The 23741-nt window shown below is 33.7% G+C and overlaps 1 protein-coding gene across 4 annotated transcripts in view; it reads right to left on the bottom strand.

Annotated features, from left to right (window-relative positions):
• GRID2 (glutamate ionotropic receptor delta type subunit 2) overlaps positions 1–23741 on the bottom strand; it is a 1800826-nt gene that overhangs the window by 669358 nt on the left and 1107727 nt on the right. For all 4 annotated transcript variants that reach the window (XM_074228050.1, XM_074228051.1, XM_074228052.1 and 1 more), the window contains one exon: positions 18952–19005. In XM_074228050.1, coding sequence (XP_074084151.1) covers positions 18952–19005 — 54 coding nt within the window. The remainder of the gene's footprint in view (positions 1–18951; positions 19006–23741) is intronic.

Genomic DNA, 23741 nt, shown 5'->3' with positions numbered 1-23741 from the left:
TTTCTGTGGGGGGCTGGGGGGAGGCAAGCAAGATTGGGGGGAAAATTGTAAAACTCAAATGATACCTTTAATAAAAATAAATTAAAAAAAGAAATGTCTAGGCTATAAGCAATATAACCTAGTGGTAGTAAAACATTCAAACTAAGGGTGAAGGAAAGTGATCCTAGTCCTACTGTAGTTGACTTCCTTCACTTTACTGATGAGGAGCAGGCACAGGATATGATCTGCTCCAGGCTACCTGGCTCAGAAGTATCAGACACAGGATTTATATCAAGATTTGTGCCTCATGATACACGCTTTTTCAACTATCAAATCTGCTGTCTTCATAATCGTAAAATTTCTTAGACTGGCATTTTTATAAATTTTTAAAAGTCCCCTAATATAATACATTAAAACTACTTGAATACTTGACTAGAAAACTACAATTTACTCCTCTCCTGAGTCAACATGTTAATTAAGGAGTTAAAGTACTTTCTCAGATGGTCTTCTCATGTAATACATTCTGTCATATTAGACTAATTGTAAAAGACACAAATCCCTGTAAAAAGTGTATTTCTTCTTTTGTGGAAGTATGTAAAAGAGACCCACTCCACCAGTGATCCCAGATTTCTTCTTTGCCTTATTCCTATTTTATCCCTTGCTTTTGCATCTCTCCCATTCTCCTGTAACTCCTTGTGAGTGGAGAATTATTTTCCTTTAGTTCTTTATCATGAAATTGATTATTTACCTATAGTTTGATGTTTGAAGTTCAAGGGATTTGTTTTTATTATGTAGGTAGAGTAGATACTTTCTATTCATATATAGTCTTATTTTTTTTTTTCTTTCTGTGTAGGTCCTAAGTTCTTCCATCTCTTCTCAATTGAATTATTTTCTAATTGGTCTGTTTTATCTCTTAAACCTTTCTGGAATTTCATGTTGCAAATCTACAGATTGCTATATTTTCTTTTAATATTGATTTAATTCTGGTTGTAGTATCACTGCTGCTGATTTGACTGCCTTTATTCTTGACATTTTTAACTATTATCTTTTTCTGAGATTTTCATTGACTTTAACTTGCTTTTTACAACTTGTGATTTCATTTATTCATTTTCTGACTCTTTTGTCTTTGGTGGCACTTTATTCCCAGAATTCGTATTCAAAACTGTTTCAGCCTCCAAATGTCGGGAAATTCATTTGCCCCCAGTCAAAGTCCTATCTCCAAGTAACTTGTGGAGGAGATGACTGGCCTCAGATGGATTCTTGTCTTTTTCCTTTAGGTCCTGTCAATATTTATATATAATACTCATGGACTCATTTCTTTCCATACTTTAGCTGTCTGACTGGCTTAGCTAACATCTACCACTTTTTACTGGTATGGAGGGCAACTATGTGATGCAGTGGACAGAGTACCAGTTTAGAATTGGGAGAACCTGAGTTCAAATCTCAGATACAATATTTACTAGTGGTGTGACCTTGGGTAAGTCACTTAACCCTGATTGCCTGGTATCCAGGGCATCTCCAATTATCCTGATTCATATCTGGCCATTGGACCTAGATGACTCTGGAGGACAAAGTGAGGCTGGTGACAACACAGCAACCTTTCACTCAAATCCAATCCACTTGCTTGTCATGGCATCACCTCTCTGATATCACAATCTTCTTTGAGAACAAAGAATAGACATCATTGACCCAGGGAAAATGTAGTAACTCTTCAGGAAAATTTTTTTTTACATTCTACATAATTAGGGGCCCTTCTCAGGCAGAATGGATTTCTAACCTTATTTACCTTTGACTCTTCCAACTTGAAATCTACTTGATGCAACAGAACTCTAAAGACAAGGTTTAAATATGGGGCCAGGTTGTGCAGCAACAGACAAATTTCTATATAAATTTCACAGTACCAATCTATGGATTTTTAGTGTTCTCCACTTAATTCATAAGGTTATCACCTTGCTGACTTCTTTATTTCATGTCATGTGAAGACAGCTGCTAATTCTAGTGTATATAATTCCTTTTTCGAGAGTTAGTGGGGTGTTCTGGGCTAGGATCAGCTCATGTCAATCCACTGGTAGTTAAAACAATATCATTAAAAGGTCATACAGCGACTAACAAAAGGAAATTTATTTAGCCATAGCAGGAAAAGAATATTCAAAAAGAATATATATTGAGAATTTCTTAAGCTAACTCAAGTGAACAAAGCTCCCATTGAAATCAAACAGCCAAGCACCTGAGACCTTTTAAACCCCTCCCCCTAGCTCCTAGTGACCACTATGTCCTCATGGATTAACGAAGTGATAATGTGAATTCTTAGGTCCCCCATATTAAGCTCCTACCATGTGGGAACCAAAGAAAATGTCAAATCCTCCAACCTGTTGGTCACCTGGGAAGTCAAATTCTTTGACAGGATATATTTTGAAGAAGGAATAAGACTACGACTCTGAGCCGTGCATGTTTGTGTAGTTAATAAGAATTGAAATGAATTAAAATGAATTCTGAGAAACAAGAGTCTATTATTCTTGCTGAAATTGTCACTCCTCATGTGAATGTTGGCACTTGAATTCAGACTTGGATGGATTGCTATATGGAAGCTTGATTAGGAAGATAGTACATTTAGGAAACATTATTTCATTACTTCAAAAGAACTCACAGATGGAAACAAAGAAAGCTAAATGTATACTCGTTTAATTTTTATAGAGTGCATATATTTCAAATAAATTGTTCCAGGCTATATTAAATTAATAAATATCTCTGAACTGGTTTAAGTGAAACTTTTATGCAACACCACCTATCTGAACCTTTAATGTAAAGTATATGCTACATAGACCTTGGAATGATTAAATTTTTTTAAATAAAAGATTCATTTTACTTATATCATATCTTTTTTTTATATAGCACACATGATCATGATTAAATTCTGTATACTTATATGTACAGATGTACTGTTGACCGGGATTTGTGATTTCATCAGTTTTTAAAAGTTCTTTGGTAAGGAATTTTCCTCTACCATTAAAGTTTGGCAAGTGCTCTATAATTTATTGTCTCTAAGATTAAATGATTTGCTCGGTCACACAGACATCATATGTCAGAGGTGGGATTTGAACCCAAGTTATACTGACTCAAAAGTCAAATTCTAAAATTTGGATATCTTTTCCTAAAACCTAAATGATTATCTAATTGTTTTCCTAATTTTCAGAATAAGAATTAAAAATAAACTTGAAAAGAATTAATATGTTTGATTCTGTCCACCACTTAGCCTGCATCTTTATCGTTTAGTATTAAAGAATGTATGGTCAACTATCAGAAAGACAACAATATGGCTAATAAGAAAAGAAATAACCTAGCTTGCCCATGATCACTCAACTCCCTGTGAAGGAATCCTGGGTAAGGCTCTGAACCAGCTAGCTATCAGAAAATAAGGGAAGGCTTTTGGAGTCAACTAAATACAGTAATAATTCTCTGCTTGATCACATGTAGCATATCTACCCTGTCTAATATAAACCCCAAAGGGTAGTTGCAAGTTGAAATGTTTTAACAATAGCAACAACTTGGGGCGGCTAGGTGGTGCAGTGGATAGAGCGCCGGCCCTGGAGTCAGGACTCCCTGAGTTCAAATCCGGCCTCAGACACATAATAATGACCTAGCTGTGTGGCCTTGGGCAAGCCACTTAACCCCATTTGCCTTGCAAAAAAAAAAAAAGAATTGTCTTTGCAAGTAATTGGAAAAAGTGAAATACTACTTAAGAATAAAATAAAAATAAAAAATAAAAAACAATAGCAACAACTTGTTCTTCATTCAATTTAATTGAATTATTCATTAATATCAAGGTTCTATGAAAGGTGCTCAATACAAAAAAAAGGAAGTTCTTTCCTCAAGTAGATCACATTCCCCTGAGATCATAAACCATTTACCTAGAGAAGTTTAATAAAATGTAAGAAGAGTGCAAAATGGAGATGAATAATGATTATCATTAATGACAATTATAAAATCTTCAGAACTCTCATTAGGATAGTCAAGACCTTACTCTATGTAGGACTTCACTCAAATACATAAGTGTACATATATTTTTTTTTTCAGAATTTTAGGTAACAGAATATTTAAAACTACTGATTTCAACTAGTTTGTAAGAATAGGGTGAATCCCACATCTCGAAAACTGAATTTTCTATACTTTTTAAAAGAATAAAACATTTAATATCTTTCTTCTACATGTTTTTAAGATCTAGAGTCTTAAAAAGATGATCACAGGACCATCTAACACCTTCATTTGCAGATGAGAAATATGAGGACTTCTCTTTTTGCAAGGCAAATGGGGTTAAGTGGCTTGCCCAAGGCCACACAGCTAGGTCATTATTAAGTGTCTGAGACCGGGTTGAACCCAGGTACTCCTGACTCCAGGGCTGGCGCTCTATCCACTGTACCACCTAGCCACCCTGAAATATGAGGACTTTAAATGATATCCAAGGTCATATCACTAAAATAGGATTTGAACTTAAGTCCTCTACCAATCCTGATAATTTTAAATTCAGTGAAATAAAATTCCCTTTTACTTCCTTTCCTAAATAAACTTTACTGTTATCAAAAAAAATCCCTTCATTTTGACTTTCAGTTCTCCCAATGCTAGGTACCGGAATCCATTGCTATAGTCATATCTCAGAAAAATGATGAAGTCAGAGACAATAAATTTGGACATATCGGACACCTGGTAAAAAGGAAAGCATCCACTTTAGATACAGAAGATATTAATGTCTACTGATGACCCTTTCATTAGCCTTGACTGCATGGCCTTGACTGCACAATTATGATTGTATTCAAGGCATGAACTTGTCCTTGACATATCATTTTCAAGGATGAGAACAGAAGGCTACTGTCTAATAAAAGAGACTAGAGTCAAGTATGTAGTAGAGTTCATTGTTGTCTTTACCACTATTGAAAAGACTGGTTCTGATTTGAAGGATGGAGGCACATGTGGCATCATCTTTTCCTCTTCTGCTAATACCCTTATGTGATGGGAAACAAGAGAAGTACAATGATTCTCTTAATAAAAGAGAAAATAAATTAAAAAACAAACTAACCAATATTTTATAAAATCTTACATCCATGGATTTTAATATAGTGTTGGTATTTTCCTCAATGACCATTCTGTCAAATTCATTTCCTCCTATGACAATGAATACGGCTTTAATAACAGTGTGGTAAATTTCATGATCTATCTGATATCTAAAGTTTAAAACAGAAAGCCATGAATCTTCATCTCCAGGAAAAAAGAGGAATTTCTACTACTAGGAAGCATAATAAAAGAGAAAATAAATTAAAAAACAAACTAACCAATATTTTATAAAATCTTACATCCATGGATTTATTCTTTCTTAGGGAAGGTTTTCTTGTAGCATTTTGTTAGGACCATATGTTTTTTAATTTTGCAACATTCATTTTTTATTTGTTATTTTTCATTCCAAGTCCATTACTGCAGTCATGGTGCATATTGTTTTTCTAGCTCTTCCAACTTCACTTTATATCAGTTCCTGCAAGTTTTTTCATGCTTCTCTGAATTAATAATCATCTTTTCTTAAAGCATAATATTATACCATTACATTATCAGAATTTGTTTAGTTTCCTAATTGGCAGACTTTGATTTAGTTTCTAGTTTTTGGTTCTTTTTGCTACCACAAAAATTTCTCCTATAGATATCTTAGTTAATATAGGTCCTTTCTTTCTATGTCTAAAAGGGGGAACTCTGGGTCAAAGAGTATAGACAGCTATTTGATTGGCATATACCCAAATTATTTCCTAAAGCTGTTGTAACAATGTATAGTTCCACTAGCAATACGTTCGTTTATCTATTTTTATTTTACCCCCTCCAACATTGACTCCAACATTTATCTTTTGGTATCATTGCCAGAGAAACTGAAGGTGAATTGAAAGCTTACAGGTATTTTGAATTGCACTTTAATTATTGTTCAATTCTCTATTTTTCCCTTTTGTCAATCTTTGTTACATTTTTCCAAGTTTAAGAGGGGGAGTTACAGTCTCCTAATAGTGTGTCGTGTGTATATATATATATATTTTTTTTTTCTGACAAATCATTATTTTCATTTCTTAGGAATTTAGATATTTTTGCTTGATTTATTTTAAAGCAGTCCTAATTCCCCCAGGATAACTTCCCTTCATGCCACACCCACTATTCCTTTTCTGTCTAGTCTACTGTGTATATATATTTTCATTATACATACAATTGCTTTTATATAGATTCATTCTCTAATTTTTCTTAAAGTATAGTTTAAGTATAGTAAAGTACAGTATAATTTAGTACAGGATAAGTTTAGTATAATTTATATACTATATTATAGTATAATTCAATTTAATTTAAGTATAGTATAATTTAATAAACATAACTGAAGCAGCTAAGTGGCACAGTGGATAGAGCACCAGTCCTGGAGTCAGGAGTACCTGAGTTCAAATCCTCCCTCAGACATTTAATAATTGCCTATCTGTGTGACTTTGGGCAAGTCACTTAATCCCATTGCCTTAAATAAGTAAATTTTTTTAAAATGCCTAAAAAAATGAACAAAACTGACTTCTTCAAGATAGTGTTTTCACTTTAAAAGTATGATTTCAACTCCTATTTTCTTTTAATTCTCCTGGTGCATAATAAATTTTGTTTCAGCTTCTCACTCTTAGGTTGTCTATTTGTTTGATTTTTAGATTTTTTTTTTGTGAAAACAGAGTGCAGGTGGGGTTTTTTCTGTCATTCGTTTAATAGTATAGATATAGGTTTAAATTTTACTGCTTTTATCTCTAATATATTTTAATGCTTTTTAATTTTTTTCTCTTTTAGATAGTATTTTGCTCCTACAATTATTTTCTTTAATTACCTTGGTCAACCATATTCCCTGAGGTTCTTTTTCCCCTTACACTGATACCAGTTTTGTTTTTCAACCCCTTGTTTAGTTTTGAAGTTGTAGTTAACTTTATTGTTTCTTTTTCTTTCTTCCTTTTATTTATCTAACTTAATTCCCTGTTTTCCTCCTCATTTAATTGATTAATTCAAACATAACTCTCCTTTCCATTCCTCTTTTTTGTTAGTTTTTCATTTGTTGACCTTTTCTTTAAAATTATTACTTTTCTCTGTTCTCATTCTTCTTCACTTTCTATTCTTTAGTTTTAACTCCTAAACTTTTTAAAACTTTTTTCAAAATTTTGAGCCCTGAATTCTTTTCATTCTTCTAGTCCCATTCCCATCCATTGAAAAAAGCAGCAAACATGATATGAATTTTAAAAGTTAAGAACATATACTTCAATCTATATTTGTTGTTCATTGGCTCTCTCTCTCTGAAGGCAAACATCATTTTTTCATTATGAGTTCTTTGAAAATGTCGTGGATCATTACATTTACCAGAGCAGCTAAATCTTTTCTATCATTACCATATTGCTGCTACTGTGTGCATTGTTTTCCCGGATCATCTTACTTCCGGTATCAGTTCATTTTTTGTTTGTTATAAATCCTTATTATTCAATTCATGATATTTAGTACTTTGTGTTCTTCATGTATTAAAGCTTCTAAAGTATAAAGTTAGATTTCCTTCTCTAAGTTCTAGAAGAACTGTCAATTTGGACAATTCCTATGTAGTTGTTTTGTGGATTTTGCTTCAGAGTAGCAATTGTTTCAGAATCAATTTGACACCCTTCATTGTGATTATTTTTTTCTCCCTAGCCATGAAATCTTCTTTCTGGGTACAAGCCCTTCCAACTTTTTGTATGCCAGTCTTACCCAGGAGCTATAATTTCTCTTCTCCTGAGTCAACATGTTAATTAAGGAGTTAAAGTACTTTCTCAGATGGTCTTCTCATGTAATACATTCTGTCATATTAGACTAATTGTAAAAGACACAAATCCCTGTAAAAAGTGTATTTCTTCTTTTGTGGAAGTATGTAAAAGAGACCCACTCCACCAGTGATCCCAGATTTCTTCTTTGCCTTATTCCTATTTTATCCCTTGCTTTTGCATCTCTCCCATTCTCCTGTAACTCCTTGTGAGTGGAGAATTATTTTCCTTTAGTTCTTTATCATGAAATTGATTATTTACCTATAGTTTGATGTTTGAAGTTCAAGGGATTTGTTTTTATTATGTAGGTAGAGTAGATACTTTCTATTCATATATAGTCTTATTTTTTTTTTTCTTTCTGTGTAGGTCCTAAGTTCTTCCATCTCTTCTCAATTGAATTATTTTCTAATTGGTCTGTTTTATCTCTTAAACCTTTCTGGAATTTCATGTTGCAAATCTACAGATTGCTATATTTTCTTTTAATATTGATTTAATTCTGGTTGTAGTATCACTGCTGCTGATTTGACTGCCTTTATTCTTGACATTTTTAACTATTATCTTTTTCTGAGATTTTCATTGACTTTAACTTGCTTTTTACAACTTGTGATTTCATTTATTCATTTTCTGACTCTTTTGTCTTTGGTGGCACTTTATTCCCAGAATTCGTATTCAAAACTGTTTCAGCCTCCAAATGTCGGGAAATTCATTTGCCCCCAGTCAAAGTCCTATCTCCAAGTAACTTGTGGAGGAGATGACTGGCCTCAGATGGATTCTTGTCTTTTTCCTTTAGGTCCTGTCAATATTTATATATAATACTCATGGACTCATTTCTTTCCATACTTTAGCTGTCTGACTGGCTTAGCTAACATCTACCACTTTTTACTGGTATGGAGGGCAACTATGTGATGCAGTGGACAGAGTACCAGTTTAGAATTGGGAGAACCTGAGTTCAAATCTCAGATACAATATTTACTAGTGGTGTGACCTTGGGTAAGTCACTTAACCCTGATTGCCTGGTATCCAGGGCATCTCCAATTATCCTGATTCATATCTGGCCATTGGACCTAGATGACTCTGGAGGACAAAGTGAGGCTGGTGACAACACAGCAACCTTTCACTCAAATCCAATCCACTTGCTTGTCATGGCATCACCTCTCTGATATCACAATCTTCTTTGAGAACAAAGAATAGACATCATTGACCCAGGGAAAATGTAGTAACTCTTCAGGAAAATTTTTTTTTACATTCTACATAATTAGGGGCCCTTCTCAGGCAGAATGGATTTCTAACCTTATTTACCTTTGACTCTTCCAACTTGAAATCTACTTGATGCAACAGAACTCTAAAGACAAGGTTTAAATATGGGGCCAGGTTGTGCAGCAACAGACAAATTTCTATATAAATTTCACAGTACCAATCTATGGATTTTTAGTGTTCTCCACTTAATTCATAAGGTTATCACCTTGCTGACTTCTTTATTTCATGTCATGTGAAGACAGCTGCTAATTCTAGTGTATATAATTCCTTTTTCGAGAGTTAGTGGGGTGTTCTGGGCTAGGATCAGCTCATGTCAATCCACTGGTAGTTAAAACAATATCATTAAAAGGTCATACAGCGACTAACAAAAGGAAATTTATTTAGCCATAGCAGGAAAAGAATATTCAAAAAGAATATATATTGAGAATTTCTTAAGCTAACTCAAGTGAACAAAGCTCCCATTGAAATCAAACAGCCAAGCACCTGAGACCTTTTAAACCCCTCCCCCTAGCTCCTAGTGACCACTATGTCCTCATGGATTAACGAAGTGATAATGTGAATTCTTAGGTCCCCCATATTAAGCTCCTACCATGTGGGAACCAAAGAAAATGTCAAATCCTCCAACCTGTTGGTCACCTGGGAAGTCAAATTCTTTGACAGGATATATTTTGAAGAAGGAATAAGACTACGACTCTGAGCCGTGCATGTTTGTGTAGTTAATAAGAATTGAAATGAATTAAAATGAATTCTGAGAAACAAGAGTCTATTATTCTTGCTGAAATTGTCACTCCTCATGTGAATGTTGGCACTTGAATTCAGACTTGGATGGATTGCTATATGGAAGCTTGATTAGGAAGATAGTACATTTAGGAAACATTATTTCATTACTTCAAAAGAACTCACAGATGGAAACAAAGAAAGCTAAATGTATACTCGTTTAATTTTTATAGAGTGCATATATTTCAAATAAATTGTTCCAGGCTATATTAAATTAATAAATATCTCTGAACTGGTTTAAGTGAAACTTTTATGCAACACCACCTATCTGAACCTTTAATGTAAAGTATATGCTACATAGACCTTGGAATGATTAAATTTTTTTAAATAAAAGATTCATTTTACTTATATCATATCTTTTTTTTATATAGCACACATGATCATGATTAAATTCTGTATACTTATATGTACAGATGTACTGTTGACCGGGATTTGTGATTTCATCAGTTTTTAAAAGTTCTTTGGTAAGGAATTTTCCTCTACCATTAAAGTTTGGCAAGTGCTCTATAATTTATTGTCTCTAAGATTAAATGATTTGCTCGGTCACACAGACATCATATGTCAGAGGTGGGATTTGAACCCAAGTTATACTGACTCAAAAGTCAAATTCTAAAATTTGGATATCTTTTCCTAAAACCTAAATGATTATCTAATTGTTTTCCTAATTTTCAGAATAAGAATTAAAAATAAACTTGAAAAGAATTAATATGTTTGATTCTGTCCACCACTTAGCCTGCATCTTTATCGTTTAGTATTAAAGAATGTATGGTCAACTATCAGAAAGACAACAATATGGCTAATAAGAAAAGAAATAACCTAGCTTGCCCATGATCACTCAACTCCCTGTGAAGGAATCCTGGGTAAGGCTCTGAACCAGCTAGCTATCAGAAAATAAGGGAAGGCTTTTGGAGTCAACTAAATACAGTAATAATTCTCTGCTTGATCACATGTAGCATATCTACCCTGTCTAATATAAACCCCAAAGGGTAGTTGCAAGTTGAAATGTTTTAACAATAGCAACAACTTGGGGCGGCTAGGTGGTGCAGTGGATAGAGCGCCGGCCCTGGAGTCAGGACTCCCTGAGTTCAAATCCGGCCTCAGACACATAATAATGACCTAGCTGTGTGGCCTTGGGCAAGCCACTTAACCCCATTTGCCTTGCAAAAAAAAAAAAAGAATTGTCTTTGCAAGTAATTGGAAAAAGTGAAATACTACTTAAGAATAAAATAAAAATAAAAAATAAAAAACAATAGCAACAACTTGTTCTTCATTCAATTTAATTGAATTATTCATTAATATCAAGGTTCTATGAAAGGTGCTCAATACAAAAAAAAGGAAGTTCTTTCCTCAAGTAGATCACATTCCCCTGAGATCATAAACCATTTACCTAGAGAAGTTTAATAAAATGTAAGAAGAGTGCAAAATGGAGATGAATAATGATTATCATTAATGACAATTATAAAATCTTCAGAACTCTCATTAGGATAGTCAAGACCTTACTCTATGTAGGACTTCACTCAAATACATAAGTGTACATATATTTTTTTTTTCAGAATTTTAGGTAACAGAATATTTAAAACTACTGATTTCAACTAGTTTGTAAGAATAGGGTGAATCCCACATCTCGAAAACTGAATTTTCTATACTTTTTAAAAGAATAAAACATTTAATATCTTTCTTCTACATGTTTTTAAGATCTAGAGTCTTAAAAAGATGATCACAGGACCATCTAACACCTTCATTTGCAGATGAGAAATATGAGGACTTCTCTTTTTGCAAGGCAAATGGGGTTAAGTGGCTTGCCCAAGGCCACACAGCTAGGTCATTATTAAGTGTCTGAGACCGGGTTGAACCCAGGTACTCCTGACTCCAGGGCTGGCGCTCTATCCACTGTACCACCTAGCCACCCTGAAATATGAGGACTTTAAATGATATCCAAGGTCATATCACTAAAATAGGATTTGAACTTAAGTCCTCTACCAATCCTGATAATTTTAAATTCAGTGAAATAAAATTCCCTTTTACTTCCTTTCCTAAATAAACTTTACTGTTATCAAAAAAAATCCCTTCATTTTGACTTTCAGTTCTCCCAATGCTAGGTACCGGAATCCATTGCTATAGTCATATCTCAGAAAAATGATGAAGTCAGAGACAATAAATTTGGACATATCGGACACCTGGTAAAAAGGAAAGCATCCACTTTAGATACAGAAGATATTAATGTCTACTGATGACCCTTTCATTAGCCTTGACTGCATGGCCTTGACTGCACAATTATGATTGTATTCAAGGCATGAACTTGTCCTTGACATATCATTTTCAAGGATGAGAACAGAAGGCTACTGTCTAATAAAAGAGACTAGAGTCAAGTATGTAGTAGAGTTCATTGTTGTCTTTACCACTATTGAAAAGACTGGTTCTGATTTGAAGGATGGAGGCACATGTGGCATCATCTTTTCCTCTTCTGCTAATACCCTTATGTGATGGGAAACAAGAGAAGTACAATGATTCTCTTAAGATTATAAGTAATGTCTCCTGCATTATCTATTGCTTTGCCCTCTTGATCAGCATCATTCACAACAACTTTAGCATCTTGAATTGATTAATGATCACACTTCAGGTCATTACTATTACACAGAAGATAGTAAATGGCCCTTCTGGCAAGTTGTGTGTTGATGGCATGGCACTGCTCAAAACAAATCCCTACACTCACTGGTGCTGCTAAGGCAATACAAGATCATTCCTAATCTGAAGGGAATCTAAGAGTTATGACCTTCCATGTACCTACTCCCAACCTGGGGAAAGTTATCAGACATAATGACATCAAGAGAATGATAAAATGACCATGTGGTAACCTCCTTTGACCCTCCTTAGGCAATACAGGGTTATATCCTATGACTTTAACAGTGGCACCCACTCTTTAATATAGTGTTGGTATTTTCCTCAATGACCATTCTGTCAAATTCATTTCCTCCTATGACAATGAATACGGCTTTAATAACAGTGTGGTAAATTTCATGATCTATCTGATATCTAAAGTTTAAAACAGAAAGCCATGAATCTTCATCTCCAGGAAAAAAGAGGAATTTCTACTACTAGGAAGCCCATATTTTTAACTTTTTTCCCATTCATGATCCTTGCCCTAGTATACCTGTGCAGGAGTGGGGAGAAGCACAGAGTATTATGTTTTTTTACCATAAATAAAGTCACAATATTCAGTGTAAAAAAAAAAAGTTTACTTTTAAGACTTAATATTTGCAACAATAAGGAAAATGTTAAAGTCAGCTTATGGCATTAAATACAACCACAGGTTGTATTCTAATAGCCCAGCCCTAGGGAAAGAAGACAAGAGCTTTCTACTCTACAGATTAGCAGTGAGCAGTTTAATTTATCCCAAAACAAGAAAAGAAAACCACAAAGAACATAAATTAATTATTTCTGTCCCTTATTCAGATACATACTCTGAAAAATTATGACCCTACAGTCATAATGAATTAAGCCAGTTAAGGGACTTCTCAATATGATCTCTCTAGGACACCTAAGGTCAGCCTCACATGCAAACATTTGTCTTACAGCAACCCACGGTAAAAGTCTTGATATCTAAACTTCTGACTGGTATAAAACTTAAATAAAGAGTTGTAGCATCTGTTTAAAGTCCCTGAAGAGCTGGGAATATTCAAATTGAAAGGCTTTTTCGGCCTGAATCCACTGAATCCAGAGGAACCAATAAGCGCCATTAGCAAGTACTAACATATGATTTATTACACCAGATGAGTTAGCACAGATTCTCATTAATGTAGAACTTTTAATGCAAATGGAAAAAGAAATTGCTTTCAAGTTTTCACATCAGTTTGGTCCATTATAAACAATGCCAGTTTTGATTTGTAATGGTTCTCTAGGATAACTACTTTTGTAATAAATTTAAATAAATGTTTGTAAGCCATTTAAAAATTTGCAATTAAATAATTGCTGCAGACAACCAAATTAGACAGATTCATGTTCTCTGTAGTCAATCAAACAAGTATTTATATGTTTTGCCTTTCAGACTTTTCTAGCTAGCTTGCCTTTAACTGAGCAGGACACAATTCTTCTTTAAATATAAATATATATGCATATATATAATATAGTATTAGTATGTATATACACACAAAAAAACACAGACTTGTGCATGAAGAGTTATAGGAATATTAGGTGGGAATCTATTGGTGGGAATCATCTAGGTGGCACAGTGGATAAAGATTTGGAAGAAGGAAGATGTGGGTATGAATTACCAGAGTGGTAATTACTAGAGGAATGATTATAAACAAATCACTTAACTCTTCTCAGTCCCAGTTTTCTCATCTGTAAATAAGGGCACCTATCATTCAGGGTTGTTTAGAGGACTGAAACAAAAGGGATGCTATATGCAAAGCACTTTGTCATCCTTAAAGAATTATATAAATGGTAGATTTATTATTAATATAGGGAACATGGAAGGCATATAGGAAGAAATGTGCAACAGCGTATAGTTATTTGTAAAGGTATATGAATGTGCATAGGTATAAGAAAAAATCCTCATATGAAATGTCTATATGTCTATTGTTGGTTTAATTTTATTTTGGAAAAGAAATGAGTGAGGAAGATGGTCAGTATGGGTTTATATGGGATATGGTGGTTGGCAGAATCAGAAGTGGATTTGGGTGATCTACTGAGAATGGATTTATCAGCGATGGCAAGTGTCTAATTTCAAGCCCAAAGCTTCTGACTCCTGAATTTTCATTGAAAAAGAATTTCATAGAAATGAGAAAAGGCAGATAGAAATGTCTAGGCTATGAAGGGATTTGCATGGACTGATGCTGAGTGAGATGAGCAGAACCAGAAAAACACTGTCCACCCTAACAGCAACATGGGAGTGATGTTCAACCTTGAAGGACTCGCTCCTTCCATCAGTGCAACAATCGGGAACAATTTTGGGCTGTCTGCAAAGGAGAGTGCCATCTGTATCCAGATAAGGAGCTGTGGAGTTTGAACAAAGTTCAAGGACTATTCCTTTTAATTTAGAAAAAAACAGATATCTTATTGTCTGATCTTGTTACCACTTAGACTTCTCTTCTCTAAGGATATGATTTCTCTCTCATCACACCCAATTTGGATCAAGGTACAGCATAGAAACAAAGTAAAGACTGACAGAGTGCTTTCTGTGGGGGGCTGGGGGGAGGCAAGCAAGATTGGGGGGAAAATTGTAAAACTCAAATGATACCTTTAATAAAAATAAATTAAAAAAAGAAATGTCTAGGCTATAAGCAATATAACCTAGTGGTAGTAAAACATTCAAACTAAGGGTGAAGGAAAGTGATCCTAGTCCTACTGTAGTTGACTTCCTTCACTTTACTGATGAGGAGCAGGCACAGGATATGATCTGCTCCAGGCTACCTGGCTCAGAAGTATCAGACACAGGATTTATATCAAGATTTGTGCCTCATGATACACGCTTTTTCAACTATCAAATCTGCTGTCTTCATAATCGTAAAATTTCTTAGACTGGCATTTTTATAAATTTTTAAAAGTCCCCTAATATAATACATTAAAACTACTTGAATACTTGACTAGAAAACTACAATTTACTCCATATTCCTAGAGGATCAGGTTCAAAAGAACAAACATACTTGAATTATTCCAGAAGCTTGTAATTTTTAATTTTTTGCTGTTTCAATGCTGTCATGTTCTTTAGCTTAGAAATCTAAAATGATTTTCATGGTATGACTGCCTCAAAAAAGTACACTTAAGCTAATTCCTTTAAAAATACAAGGTTTCTGGAGAAGTCCACATGTATTTTTGTTTCCCAGAGTCAAGTATAATAGAAATTGCCTTTACATCCCTTCTATAACTTAGCAGAAGATTCTGATATCATATGATTATTCTTATAAATCCTATAAGTGGTAAATATTGAATGAAAATATTGATTTCTTTTAGCATGAATCAATGTGACTAAATAGACAAGGATTTATTGTAGTAAGGATTTATTGACTAATATAAAAATACTGATAATGCTTTATGCTTCTTATATGGAAGTCTGGGTGGTTAATTCCCATAATGACTGAATAGGAAGCAGGTTAGAAAAGGAAATGAACAATTTTGGGGTATCTGAGATGGAGAATACCATCTGTATCTAGAGAAAGAACTTGTGGAGTTAAAACAAAGACTACTAACTTCAATTAAAAAAAAAGTTTTCCTATGTACTACATAATTTTGCTATCTCTAATATTTTAATTTTTCCTCAAGGATATGTTTTTTTTTCCTCTCAACACATTCAATTTTGATAAATGTATAGCATGGAAACAATGTAAAGATCATCAGACCACTTTCAGTAGGGAGGGTCGGGGGAAATTGTAAAATTCCAGACCTAACAAAAAATTATAGGTAGAAACTACCATTGCATATAATTGGAAAACAAATAAAATATTTTAAAAAATAAAATTACTGCATTAAAAGTACCCCCCAAAAAAAGGGAAGCAAAAAGGAAAGAAAACAAGAAAAGGAAAAGGGAAGGGGAAGGGGAAGGAAAGGAAAGAAGAAATTAGGAAGACTCCTAAACTCTTAAAAAAATCTTCAAAGTCTGTCATCCAAAGGACAAAAAGTTGTTATATTGGTAATCTGCTTTCCAGGGCAAATTCATTGAGTGAGTAAGGGAGCTCACCAGAAAAACAGGAAAGTCTCATTGCTCCATATTGTTTAGTATACTAATTCCAGGAATCTCACAGAAATGATGGGGCATGGTTCTTCAGGACTGAAGAGAGCAGCCAATCAAAAAAATAAACAACTGCTAGCCTACTTCCCAGAAAGTAGAAACCTGTACTTCCTCCATCTCCAGGGAATCCCCCAAACTAAGGAAATAGGAGGTAGTCAAAAGTACAATAGTAGGGGTTGCTCTTTGTCCTTCATTCTTTTTTTTTTAGGTTTTTTCCCCCCCCACAAGGCAAATGGGGTTAAGTGGCTTGCCCAAGGCCACACAGCTAGGTAAATTTGTCCTTTATTCTTGAAGACCATGACATCAGTAAGGCAATACTATGACAAACACATGAATTGTATTTGAATGAGGAAAAGCTGTGCTAAGTCATCAGTCTCACTTTCTCCTCCAGAGATTATCTGGGTCTAGTGACCAGATATGAATCAGGATAACTAGAGATGGAGGCAATTAAGGTTAAGGGACTTGTTCAAGGTCACACAACTAGTGTGTACCAAGTATCTGAGGATGTATTCGAATTCCTTTCCTTCTGACACCAAGGATAGTGATCTATCCACTGGGTCATCTAGCTGGAAGGCAAGGCTTAGACAAAAGGTATCTGGAGTTGGTAGCCAGATCTTGGAGGGTCAGTCACACTATGTGGTACCGGTCAAAATTGGACTACAAATTTTAGAGTCAGAAGTTTAGGAGATGGACATAGGTTGAAAGACCTCCTATAACCCCACTCCCAGTTACTTCACAGCATGGAGCATAGCTCAGTTACAATTCTAGAAATAAGAGAAATATATTCAAAGCAATAGTTGAATGGCTGGAGCATGTCAAGAACGTAATCTGATTCTGTGTCCTGAGGATGACATAATTCAGTCACGATAGACAAAAAACTTCTAAAGAACAGAAGCTGACCCTGAAAACCTGTTGTTCATTCTTCATTTTTGAAGAGTATCAGTGAAATCACAGATTTATGTTTTGATTTGCCCATGAATCGAATTTAAGTTTAACAAAGTTGTACAAAGTGCTCAGACTCACTTTCACTTCCAGAGTCATCAAAACCCAGTGACAAGACAAAAATTAAGATGACTAGTGATAGCCCAGGATAATTTTTTGTTAGGTCTCTGAAGCCTGACCAAGCTCTAAATCCTTGACAATAACTGCTTCAGTTACTTCATGGCTATTGGAACCATTTGTTCACAACTACCAATCCCATGAAAAGTCTTGACATGCTTAGGGTAGATGTCCCCCTTAACTCACCCATGGGTTTGAAGCATGCATGCCAATCACTCTCCACCTGATTTATCCTGCCTGGCAAGATGGTTTTACCGGGGTCAAGATACTTTGACAGCTACAACTTCTAGGAGCTACAGGTGAGAGTTGGGTGATAGACACCAAAGGCGGATGAGCAGACCTGAAAGGGGTTCAGCAAGCCCTTGCAATAGAGTTGGTTTTGCCTCCTAAACACCTTACTATATTTCAGCATTATGTTCTTAGGTAAATGAGTTAATCATACACACACACACACACACACACACACACACACACACACACACGTACATGCACACGCACACCCCTACACAGCCTACAAATATATTATAGTTTTCCCTAAATAAAGGTAAAAAAACAACTTAGAAACTTCAAGCAAATGGCAAAAGTCAAAGTAAGTATTTAAATTTTTGTTTTTTTACAGGTAGTCAACTACTAATTTAATAATTTTTAGCTAATGAAGATTAGTACTTTTAATGACTCAAGATAGAATGTCTATGATTAGACTGTGTATTAACACTGGGTGAGAAGAATTCTCTAATAATACATTGGTCATGCCCAAATGATCTACAGATTAGAGCAAAGTATCTTTATGATAAATTTAAATTTCATCAATTGTTTTTGCAAATTTTCCTACTTAATTTAAGAAATTGAATTTTAAAAATAGAAATACTGGGGAATAAAAAACTAGATTTGTGTTCTTGATTTATTCATATTCATACAATGAACTATTTAATCTTGATGGAAGGGTGGACTGGAAGGGAAAAAAAGGTCTATTAAAATATAAATGTAATACTACCATGCCACTGGGAGGTATTCACTGTGCTTACAAAGAGGAATTGTAATTTTTTTTAAAAGCTGATCTTTCAAAGCATGAAGCTTAAGCCACAAGAAAAGGCTAAAGATACTCAGCAGGAAAGAGGATTTTTTTTTCCTTTTAGTATTTTATTCATATAAAGCCCTTTATACCATTAAAAAAAATCCTCCTCACATTCTTATTAAACAGCATCCACTCAGTATGTTCAAACTTCATTTCAAGTCTTGTTTCCTTTTGACAAATTCAAGGCAAGTAGAAAATACTACTGCTATGGATGAAAACTGGGAGCATAGTTGACAGTAAGGTCAGTTGGCATTTACCTCATTTATAATGATCCAGTGACAGTCAAAAGCAACCAAATTAGTCTCCACGACCTAGAATAGAAAAGAACCAGTTATCAGTCAACATCACTCATTAAACCTGGTGAGATGCAATGGATTGTCTCAGAAGATGAGTGGGGGGGGGGGGAGAAATCAAATGTTTTGATCTTTTTAATGCAGTTGAGGACAGCAAACCTTCAACAGCACATTGTGAAAGAATTTCTGTTTTTCTTAGGTTTGCTAATTAAACATATAAATGGAATCCAACTTGAGAATAGAAGTTAATAGCTTTCTAATAATAATTTGCAAATGAATGAGATCAAAATTAAAGATAGAGGCAAGAAAGGCTTAGATATAATTTTAATATGCATATATATATATATATAGGTGAGTGCATATACAAGCATTTATAGAATAGGTATACAGACATGTTATATAGAGGATCTCAAAAGTCTTGGTACAGTTTTAATCAATTAAAGCATATGATTATTTTGATTACCATGTATTCTTGAAATCATTAAATTTTTTAAAAAATTTTAATGGTTTTAACTGCACTAAGACTTTTGGGACAGCCTATTTTTCACTATTAATTATCTTTCTACTTCTCTGTATAAATAGTATGAATAATACTGCTCTGTCAGTGTTAGTGAAATCATAGGCAAGTAATAAAATCTCTGGGATGAAAAAGCATAAAGTTCTAAAATCTTTAGGTCATCTGGTACAACCCATACCTGTCAAACTAGCTCCTCTACAACAGTACTGGTCTTTTGAAACTCTCTTGTGATAGGAACCTCTTTTTCAGTCAGATTTTTTTAGGTTTTTGCAAGGCAGACGGGGTTAAGTGGCTTACCCAAGGCCACACAGCTAGGTAATTATTAAGTGTCTGAGACCAGATTTGAACCCAGGTACTCCTGACTTCAGGGCCAGTGCTTTATCCACTATGCCACCTAGATGTCCCCAGTCAGATTTTTCCCTTTCCCTCCTTTCAGATTTTCTTTTCTATAGGCTAAAACCCCATACCTAGAAAATCATTTCTCAATAGGCAAAGTTTGGTTGTTGAATTCCTATCTTTTAAAGTCCATTTCAAATATGACCTCCTCTATTTGAGACCTACCTTCATCTGATTGAAAGGCTTTTCCCATAGCAACCTTCTCTGTTCTTTATGTTGTATATTGAAAGTATCTTTTTATCTTAGCTCCAAATTAGACTGTAAGCTCCATGATGTCTCTTTTTTATACAGTTATACTTTTTATGATGTTTACATGCTGGCAATTAAACATTTTAACATGCATATTTTGCCATCTAATATATAAGTAATTATTCCTAAATCTTCTCAAATACAAAATGATAAACTTGCCTTCAATGCATTTACTCAAATCATTGGTTTAAAAAAAGTTGAACAAAACCTGAGCAATACACTAAAACCTGGGCAATTTCATTAGAAACATCTCCATCCTAAATGTCAAACTATTAAAAAAATTTCTTCTCTGACACTAAAAATGAAAACATTAGCAATCTATAAAAGAGGATACTATTTTTTCGGTGATATGTCCTTCATTCCAGAGGTTCCTTATCAATCATCAAAGAGCATAGCATTTTGCCTCATTCTATGTGCATTTTATAGATTATAATATTGTGATACCATTATTCTCAAATATATAATTATTATATTATTATAAAAATTAAATCTCGTATAACATGGTAGTCAGAGTTCTGGATTTGGAGTGAGGAACACTGAGTTCAAATTCTTCCTTAGACACTTATTAGCTAATTGACAGTAGATCAACTTTCAGTCCCAGTTTCCTAAACTGTAAAATGGGAATAATGACATTTACATCCTAAATTTCTTAGGAGGATTAAATAAGATAACACACGTAAAACATCCTGCAACCTTCAAGTATTATATTATTATTATTTAATTAGATAAATTATATGATTCTATTACATATATAATTATATAATATATATTAAATGATATAATTCTTATTATTTTATATATTTCATAAATGATGAAATTCAAAAACTATAATCATAGTGAGTAGTCAATGGCACTGAGGGGTTATTTGAATAGTTTTATGTCACACAGCTAGTAGTTGTCCAAATCTAGATTTTAAACTATATCTTTCTTACTTGGCACCTGTATTCACTATACCATGCTGCTGTTATTTTAATTTTATTTTGTATAGGGAGAGTGAGTTTACTAGTTTCACCTAAGCTAGAAATATAATGGACACTCACAGGACCAATCTCACAACTAATCAGGATGGAAATATTGACCTATTTGGTTTCCAACCTGGGTTGAGTCCTCCTGGGGGAGCCTGCTTCCCTTCCCCTTCAGCATCTCTGCTCCCTGTGGCTCATCATATAGGTGCTAGACAGTGTGATCAGCCTTAGAATATATTGCTTTGATCTACTGAATCTCAGAACTCCCAAACTGAGGTGATTCAACAGCCTCAGCACCCCCTCCCAGGAACAAGGACTATAGCACCACCATACTCAATCTGTCTCTCTTATAAAATTTTTCTCTTATTATGAACTTAATCATCAGTAAATGTGAACAAATCAAGAAAAAACAATTAAATATTTCATACAGTCACTCATTTTAATATGTGTTCATTATGTTGAAAAGGCATTTGAAAAAGTTATAATTTATTGAGATACTTTTGTGTTAGAAGTGAAATTTATGTTTTTATGTATATTTATATGTGTATATATATAACAATCTATTTATGTATCTACCTATCTAGCTATTTAGAGGATGACAAACTGGCTTTCTAAGGAAAAGGACAGCAGTCAACAGATGGGAAAAAAAATGTGCTACTTGATATTTCCTCAAGCTATTCAAAGAATTAAAGGAAAATTTAAAACATATTTTGTTGACTATTTTTGGAAAACTATGGAAAGGAAATGTGTAAAATAAATAGGCACAGTGGGGGTGATATCTGTGTCTAGGAAGTGATTGGCTATATTGATTATATCATAGTTGTATCAGAGTGTTAACATGCACATTAATGAGAGGTCTTAGAAGTTGAGTCATTTAATTCATTAACTTAACCTTTTTAAGAAGATACCAAATTTTTAATGCCTTTTTTTCATTTATTAAAATGAAAGACTTTTTTATGAAGGATATGAATGCTTAACATTTATTATTCAATAAATTACATTTAATACTTTAAAATATATATTGAAATATATTGTTTTTTAAAATAGATAATAAAGAATTTTTCTTTGCAGAATTCTTAATTTGGGAATCATACAGGCCTAAAGTAATAACAGTGATTCACTATTGTATAGCATTTTTGTATAGCATGTACATATATATATATATATATGTATATATATATATATATATATATATATATATATATATATAGACACATGTTGAGGAAATTGAGCAAAGAAAAAAATATTGTCCAAAAGACCAAAAATCAAAAATGAAAAAGGACAGACCATCTGTCATGAGCAAGAACTTCAGAACATATACATCTTTAGAATTATTCCTATGCCTTCCATCACTCATTCTCAAATCTTCTATTGAGCAAAATATGAGACAATTCCAAAAAAAATTCACCTCACTTCAAGCTTTCTATCTCATTAGTAATGAATTAATGTGAAGTACATCCTATATGACATGAAACAATTTAAGTAAATAAATAATTGCCACTGGTTATTCTTCAGCCTACCTGAAGTTTCCTTTGCAGGACTGCCTGCAAAATGATAATATAAGTCTTCCCTTAGGGAAAGGCCAAAAACTTTTTGCATCTGCATAAGGGCAGAGGATAGGCTGCTTGTGTCTTTGCTCCATTCTTAAAATTTCAAATTGAAACCTACACAGTGTGTATTGTGGAAGAAAAATAACTCCAAACAAGAGCAAATTTTGGGCACATGACTAGGTTAATATTAAAGAAATATGTTTCCCTCCCTCTCCTCTCCTTAAAGCTCTCCTAACTCTTCCAACACATGAAAAAGTAGTTCCGATCAATGTTTTGACTGTTTTTCATCCATAGCACATATCTAAGAGTTCTACAATTTTCTTGAAAATGGAACAAAAAAAAAAATGCAAACATCTCCAGAAAAGATAAGGGAGATAGTGGTAGGAAGCAAAATATGAGTTTTGCTAACAAAATGTGACAGTGCTTTATTTGTATGCATGCTGGTGGTAATATTGGGGTGGTGGTGGTGGGCTGAACTCTAAGCTGCAAATGTCATAAGAAAAAAATTAAGAGAAAGAACAGATGAATAGAAAAGAAAAGAAGCATAAAATGATGAGGGAAAGAGTCATAAAAATTTACAGGCTGATGGTATGGAAGTGTCTCATCACAATATCTACCATTTATTTTTCTCCAAAATGAAAGGAAACAGAAGATAATTTTTAAAAATCTTCATTTTCAATGTATGTTTCATGATCATCTTTACAGGCAACTAACCACAGGAAAGAAAAAAACTAAAACAAATGTGATTTCTAAAATATGCTGATATATAACAATCTAAAAGAATATCAACAAAATGAAAAAGATAAAAGCAAATTTAATTCTTATTCTATAATTGAATACATAGGTAGTATGCAATTAATTGTGGCAAACAGATGGTCATGAATGATTTAATATATCCTTATATCATTCTTGTCTTTTGTCCTTGTTCTTTCTTTTTTTAAATTTTATGTTGCAAATAGTTCCTGAGACCAATTTTCCTCTCAGAGAACACTGATGGGTTGCTACATTCACTTGATAGACAATATATTCATGAGACTACTTTGCAAAAACTGTGACTGAGAATAGAAATTACTGTAC

The sequence above is a fragment of the Macrotis lagotis genome, chromosome 3 (genome assembly GCF_037893015.1).
Source record: "Macrotis lagotis isolate mMagLag1 chromosome 3, bilby.v1.9.chrom.fasta, whole genome shotgun sequence".
Lineage (NCBI taxonomy): Eukaryota > Metazoa > Chordata > Mammalia > Peramelemorphia > Peramelidae > Macrotis > Macrotis lagotis.
Note: the sequence above shows the minus strand (reverse complement) of the source record. Positions and strands in the feature narration are given on the sequence as shown.